This window comes from Jaculus jaculus, chromosome 8, assembly GCF_020740685.1.
Source record: "Jaculus jaculus isolate mJacJac1 chromosome 8, mJacJac1.mat.Y.cur, whole genome shotgun sequence".
Taxonomy (NCBI): domain Eukaryota; kingdom Metazoa; phylum Chordata; class Mammalia; order Rodentia; family Dipodidae; genus Jaculus; species Jaculus jaculus.
The window spans coordinates 125,335,216-125,342,598 of NC_059109.1; the positions used below are offsets into that span (position 1 = coordinate 125,335,216).

General features: G+C 45.7%; 1 protein-coding gene across 1 annotated transcript; it reads right to left on the bottom strand.

Moving 5' to 3' along the window:
* Positions 1-518: 518 nt before the first annotated feature.
* Slpi (secretory leukocyte peptidase inhibitor) lies at positions 519-3,520 on the bottom strand. The gene is made up of 4 exons (XM_004663920.2): positions 3,417-3,520; positions 2,671-2,832; positions 2,039-2,188; positions 519-697 (listed from the first exon to the last, which is right to left on the bottom strand). Exons 1-3 carry the CDS (start codon positions 3,499-3,501, stop codon positions 2,040-2,042), a joined length of 396 nt encoding a protein of 131 aa, XP_004663977.1. The 5' UTR covers positions 3,502-3,520; the 3' UTR covers positions 519-697; position 2,039.
* Positions 3,521-7,383: the final 3,863 nt, after the last annotated feature.

Below are 7,383 nucleotides of genomic sequence, written 5' to 3' on the forward strand. Positions count from 1 at the left end.
CAGAAGAAATGAGAAATTCGGTATTACACACAGTGATGTGTGGAAAGATGCTGACACTCGAACAGGACTGCTTATTGGGCCCACATTGCTTCCCCCAGGGGTCTAGACATGTTGTTTGCTTGCATATAAAGTCCTGATATTTAAGAGGTTAAGTCACCTTTCCAAATATCAAAGATCTTAGCCGGGCATGGTGTCACATGCCTTTAATCCCAGCACTGGGGAGGCAGTGGTGGCAGATGGATCACCGTGAGTTCGGGGTCAGCCAGAGACTACATAATGAATTCCAGGTCAGCCTGGAGTTGAGCAAGACCCTACCTCAAAAAAAAAAAAAAAAAAAGAATATCACAGCTCCAGTACTGTTAATTTCACGATATAAACTCCAAGCCACGTAGTGCCTGACGCATCTCCCTTCCACTCCACGTGCATAGGAAGGAGGCCCCATGTCACTCATTGCCCCCCACCACACCCACTCCCTTGGTGGATCCCAAAAGCAGAATCTACATAAAGAAATAAGCTCGTTTGTTTATTCTTCAACTTTATTTCTTAAAAGCCTCCTGTGTGCAGAGCACGTGCCAAAAGGAGGTGTTGGTGACAGAACCAAGTCCTCCTCACAGGGTCCAAACTTGAGGGCAGATAGTTAGTTTCCAGATTACGCAGAGCACACAGCTGTAGCCTTCTCCAATGGACAGGAATCAGGCTGTGAGAGAAAATAAGACTGTTGTAGGAACCAACCAAACCATCTCCACATTTTCTCTTCAAGAAAACCCCTGATGGGAGGAGGGGATGTGATGGAGAATGGAATTTCAAAGGGTAAAGTGGGGGGAGGGAGGGCATTACCATGGGATATTTTTTATAATCATGGAAGATGTTAATAAAATTTGAGAAAAAATAAAAAATTTTAAAAAATAAAAATAAGAATAGATGACTAGTAGCAATGATATTGAATGTAATAAAGGGAAGTTCCCAGAAGCCAATAAAAGAAAAGAAAGGAAAGGAAAGGAAAGGAAAGGAAAGGAAAGGAAAGGAAAGGAAAGGAAAGGAAAGGAAAGGAAAGAAAAGAAAAGAAAAGAAAAAGAAAATCTCTGATGGGGTTGGAGAGATGGCTTAGTGGTTAAGACATTTGTCTGTGAAGCCTAAGGACCCAGATTCGATCCTTTGGGCTTTGACCCAAGATACCATGAAGCAAAGAACCTGGCACAAATACTTACTACGTACAGTGCTTTACAAAACACATTCTGTGGTGGTTTGAATGAAATGTCCCCCATAGGCTCATATGTTTTGAATACGTGGTTCCCCAGCTGGTGGCAATTTGGGAAAGCTGTGTGGTCTTAAGAAGGTAGAACCCTGCTGGGTATGGTGGCGCATGCCTTTAATCCCAGCACTAGGGAGGCAGAGGTAGGAGGATCACCATGAGTTCGAGGCCACCCTGAGACTACATAGTTAATTCCAGGTCAGCCTGGACCAGAGTGAGACCCTACCTCAAAAAAACAAAAATAAATAAATAAATAAAAAATAATAAGAAGAAGGTAGAACTTTAATGGAGGAGGTGTGTTAACGGGGATGGGCTTTGGGGTACTATCGCCCAGCTCCAAGCCCAGCATCTAGAATCCTTCCTCCCAGCGATGTGTAGATGTGACCCAGGCTTCCTTCCCCGGGCCTGTCATGCTTTCCCTAACACAGTGAAACTTCCCTTGAAACTGCCTGCTGAAGTGGACACTTCCTTCTCATGAGCTGCTTCTGGTTGGGTGTTTTACTCCAACACTGACAAGGTAACCGCTACACTTTCTATTTCATTATTCTAATTTTATAGTTTAAAAGGCTCAGAAAGCCATTTGCCCAGAGAGACTGCCATAGAATCAAAGCTGTGGGTGATCCTATAGAAACTGTTGCCCTGAGGCATGAGAACAGTGTCCCCTGGAGGACAAAAGAGCCCGGGGGAAGCCCCCGCACTTGGAAGTAGTTTCCCTTCCCATAATCCTTGACCTCCAGAGACAGCCTTGAAGCTACATCCATTCTCCAGCTACCCGCCCCTCCTTACCTTATACTGGGGGCATGCAGACTTTCCCGCACATGCCTTTACAGCACTTGTAGTTACTGTCACAATGGCCATCGGTCTCACAGTGATTGGGAGGGTTGAGCATCAGGCATTTGGCATTGACCATGGGGCACCGCCCAGCCTTCCTCTCCACTGGCAACGGTAAAGCCACAGCTCAGAGGTGCTGTGCATTAGACAGCACATCCCTGATCCTTGGACCCAACCTCCGTCCAGCCATAGCAGGAAAGATCACCTTCTCTACCCCTCACCTTCACCATCTCCTCTTTAAGGCATTCCCGTGAAATAGCTCTTAGCTTTCCTCTAACATCTGGCCCCCAGTTCATGCAGGTGAGACAGCTGTTCATTGCTGGGGTGAATGGTTTCCAAGTGCTTAGCTATCTGCCTGCCCAGTTGACTACCCGGAAGATTATACTGACAGGCTAGCTGCTTTGGACAGGGGTCTCACTTCCTCCCTGGGGCAGCAGGACTGGACTGGCTGACACCCTGGACTCAATAGCTCTTGCAAACAAGGAAGACCCAAAGGACCCCCCCACCTTCACCCAATCCCATCCCCCTGGGACGCCAGGGCATGAGGCTGATTCCTCCCCGTTCACTTCACCTCTCTGCCAGCTCACCTGGGTTCAGGATGGCAACAGGATCGAGGCATTTGATACCGCAGAGACCACGGCAACACTTCTTCTTCCCGGGACACTGCCAGTCATTCCGGCACTCGGGTTCCTCGTATCTAAGGCACATGGCAGGTTTTATGAAGGGACAGGCTTCAGCTTTTATAGCATCTGAAGAGAGAGTCAGAGGGTTAGAAGAGTGTTGGAAAAACCTTCATAACTTCTGGACAAGTCACTCCTTTCTGGGAAGAGAAACCATCACACCCCGTGGCCCATAAATTCAAAGGGAGATGCCTATTAACCTCCAGAAAAAGAGAGAGACTTCATCAAACCAGACATACGAGCAGAAGCTACAGACCCAGGAAAAAGACAGAGGGCTCCTATTCAAGTACTTCCATGGTGGGGGTGGGGCGGCGCTCAAACAAGTTCATACAGGAGCAGAGGGCAAGGATCAAACTAACAGAGATCACGAGAAATAAGCAAAAATAACTGGAACTGTGAGAAACAGCGAGAACTAAAGTCAGAGGCAGAAAGCAGAGACTAATGGACAAGAGCGGAGATTGAGTAAGATTGAGTACAGAAGCATCGTCAGGTGCACAAAGGATTCATAGGGTCCACAAAGCCCAACTAGGTAAGTATCCTTCCGTGAGGCCTCCAACTAAACTGAGATCAGTGTCTAGAGAAGGAGACCTGTCTGGAACCATCAGGAGCCCCCACCACTGACACTCCATTGGGCCAAGGTGGCTCCAACTCACCATTTCTAGAACCTTCCACAGTCCAAGATGCCAGGATCCCCAGGGTAAGAAGCAACCCAACAGAGAAGAGGCTGCTGGTCTGCATGGTGAAGGCAGAGTGGCTCTGATGACAGCCAATACTAAGCATCGTCATTTATATCTTTACCCGTGGGTGTGGCCCCAGGGCAGCGTTTTGGTCCCTCCCAGCTCCTATTGCATAGGCAGGAAGTTTAACCAGAGACATAAATCTTGAAAAGAGGAAGTAGGTGGTGGCCCTTTCAGCTTCAGGCAGGGCTCTGAGGCCCATAGAGTAAACTACCAGAGGAGAGCTTGGCTTGGAAGATGTCACCAGGAGTCTGTTTCAGATGGCTATCTGAGCCCTGACTATAGTGAGGGCTCCAAACCCTTTGGTCGTACAGGTAGAGAAGACCGGGAAGGATGAGTCACCAAGGTGCAACCTGGACCTGAAGCTGATCTATCACATGTGAACTCCCAGCTGAGACTGCGTTATTAGCCTAGTTTTCACACGCCTGGGCTCTCAGGGATTGTGAAACTCCACTGATTGCTCAGTGCAAGTTCCTTCTTCACATGCAGGTGACAGACACATCACTCAACCAACAGATGTCTGTTTCCTCAAGATACCTGCTCCGCTATTCCCCCCATGCCTATTCTGTAACGGAGACAGGGAAAGCTATCCCTAATCCAGTGAAGGGTGCACAGGAGGAGCACTGCCTCCAGAACACGTCTTGGGAGATCAGTTTGCCATGTGTGAATTGGGATCAGAGCCTAAAGAAGCCTCTTCTCACATTACAGCCACGACAGGTCCAAGGAGACTCCACCTCACCATTTCCAGAACCTTCCACAGCCCAAGGTGCCAGGACTTATAAGGCAAGGAGAATGACTAACAGTCAACCCTTCCTCAGAGGGTCAGCAGATTAAGGGTGTGAAGTGATTCTTTAATTTTTTTTTCACTTTATTATTATTTTTTTTATTTACTTGAGAGAGAGAGAGAGAGAGAGAGAGGCAGAGAGAGGGAGAGAGAGAATGGGCTTCCAGGGCCTCCAGCCACTGCAAACTCCAGATGCATATGCCCTCTTGCACATCTGGCTTATGTGGATCCTGGGGAATGGAACCTGGGTCCTTTAGCTTTGCAGGCAAACGCCTTAACTGCTAAGCCATCTATCCAGTCCTGAAGTGATTCTTTTTGTTTGTTTGTTTGTTTGTTTTTGTTTTTTCGAGGTAGGGTCTCACTGTGGTCCAGGCTGACCTGGAATTAACTCTGTAGTCTCAGGGTGGCCTTGAACTCACGGCGATCCTCCTACCTCTGCCTCCCGAGTGCTGGGATTAAAGGCGTGCGCCACCACGCCCGGCCCCTGAAGTGATTCTTAAAAAGAATAAATGAGGGCTGGAGAGATGGCATAGTGGTTAAGGTGAAGCCTAAGCACCCAGGTTCAACTTCCCAGAGACCACTTAAGCCAGATGCACAAGGTGACCGTGCACACAAAGCGATGCGTGTGCACAAGGGGGCGCACGTGTCTGGAGATCGTTTGCAGTGGCTGGAGGCCCTGGTGCATCAATTATCTCTCTGTCTCTCATAAAAAGAAGAATAAATGAGGGGCTAGAGAGACAGCTCAGTGGTTAAAGTCCTTTCCTGCAAAACCTAACCACTGGAGTTTGACTCCCCAATACTCATGTAAAGCCAGATGCACAATGTGTGGTACATGCATCTGAAGTTTGCAGCAGCAGGAGGCCCTGGTGGCCATTCTGTCTCTCAGTCTCTCTCTCTTTGTCTCTCTCTATCTCTCTCTGCTTTCAAATAAATAAAAAATATTTTTAGATTTTATTTATTTACTTATTTACGAGAAAGAAGAAGATAGAGAATGGGTATGCGAGGGTCAGATGCACAAAGTGGCCCATATGTCTGGAGTTTGTTTGCAGAGGCTGGAAGCTCTGGCATGCCCATTCTCCCCACCCCACACCCACCCTCTCTTCTCTCTATCACGCTCTGCTTGAAAATAAATAAAAATTTTAAATTTAAAAAAAGAATCAAGGGGGTGGAGAGATGGCTTAGCGGTTAAGGCTCTTGCCTGCAAAGCCTAAGGATCCAGGTTCGATTCCCCAGGACCCACGTTAGCCAGATGCACAAAGTAGCACATGTGTCTGAAATTCATTTGCAGTGGCTGGAGGCACTGACAGGCCCATTCTCTCTCTTTCTCTCTCTCCTCTCTCCTCTCCTCTCCTCTCTTCCCTTCCCTTCCCTTCTCTTCCCTTCCCTTCCCTTCCCTTCCCTTCCCTTCCCTTCCCTTCCATTCTCTCTCTCTCCCTATCTATCTATCTATCTATCTATCTATCTATCTATCTATCTATCTATATCTATCTATCTATCTATCTATAGATAGATATATATAGATAGATATATCTATCTATATATATCTATCTATATATATAGATAGAGAGAGAGAGAGAGAGAGAGAGAGAGACATACATACACATACACACATATGCCTCTCTCTGTGTGAAGTTGGAATGAGATGTCATCAGAGAAGAAACTCTACTGGCTGTCAACACAACCAACCTTATCCATACAAAGACTAAACTCCATGAGGGGAGCAGGAGAATCATTCTGACTCGTGTATCATATTCATTATTTTTAATTTTACAAGAGGCTCTTCTACAGTAGCTTTTGTCTATTTTAACATTGTCATTTGTACTTTGATATCAGTATTTTCTTAAAATATTTTATTTTTATTTATTTATTTAGCAGAGAAAGAGGGAGGGAGAGAGAGAATGGGTGCGACAGGGAACTCCAGCCACTGCAAACGAACTCCAGATGCGTGCGCCCCTTGTGCAGCTGGCTAACATGGGTCCTGGGGAATCAAACCTGGGTCCTTTGGCTTTGTAGGCAAATGCCTTAACTACTAAGCCATCTCTCCAGCCCATGAAAGCTTTTCTTAATGTTACTCTGAGTACATCTTAATTGCCTTCTATTTTTAAGACCCCAGGTCATTAGTTGGACTTGACTGTTCTTGCTATTATATGGCATGTACAGCTGCCTAAACATATTTCTACCCTTGACCAAAGTTTTGTCAGAAATAATACAAGATCCGGGAGGGGAAGGGAGGACATTTTATTGAGAACTACATACACAAGACTTCTCTGTAAGTTTGAATTCAGGAGGACATTAGCCTCTTAACAGCTTTTGCTCTAAAACTATTAACATGCTTCTTAGTCTGGAAGAAGTAAAGATCTTGCTAAAATTAATATAAAGAACATTTAAGCTGGGCGTGGTGGCGCACGCCTTTAATCCCAGCACTTGCGAGGCAGAGGTAGGAGGATTGCCGTTGAGTTCAAGGCCACCCTGAGACACCATAGTGAATTCCAGATCAGCCTGGGCTAGAGTGAGACCCTTCCTCGAAAAAGCAAAAGAAAAAAAAAAAACATTTAATCTTTTAAATATTTCATTCTTATGTTGATTTATTTCCAGAAAACTTAGGTGGTGATTCTTGTGCCAGTGGGTGTTGGGTTAAGTGGCATTATTATGTAATGCTTAGATACACTGTAGACTTTTGAATAGAAGGCAAATCAGTTTCCTCTGAGGCACTGTTAAGAGTATATGTACTTAAAATTTAATTTCATGATTGTAACAGGTGCTGTACATGCATTTGCACAGTGTGATGGATAAGATGAAATGAATTGTTAAATCTGTAGCAAAAAGAAATGTAATGTTGGTTAAAATCCTTTCACTCTGTTTATTTTTTAAGATTTTTATTTCTTAGATGTAAAATGACTACCTAGTTTTTTTTAAATATTTTTTAAAATTTATTTAATTGAGAGCGACAGACAGAGAGAGAAAGACAGGTAGAGGGAGAGAGAGAGAATGGGCGCGCCAGGGCTTCCAGCCTCTGCAAACGAACTCCAGACGCGTGCGCCCCCTTGTGCATCTGGCTAACGTGGGACCTGGGGAACCAAGCCTCGAACTGGGGTCCTT

What these genes read in the sequence shown, in the direction of transcription:
- Slpi (XM_004663920.2), bottom strand. Translation starts at nt 3,501, where the DNA reads ATGCAGACCAGCAGCCTCTTCTCTGTTGGGTTGCTTCTTACCCTGGGG. An exon ending in TGTGGAAGGTTCTAGAAATG is followed by an intron (nt 2,833 to 3,416) that starts GTGAGTTGGAGC and finishes CTCTCTCTTCAG; the next exon opens with ATGCTATAAAAGCTGAAGCC. An exon ending in TGTTGCCATCCTGAACCCAG is followed by an intron (nt 2,189 to 2,670) that starts GTGAGCTGGCAG and finishes TACCGTTGCCAG; the next exon opens with TGGAGAGGAAGGCTGGGCGG.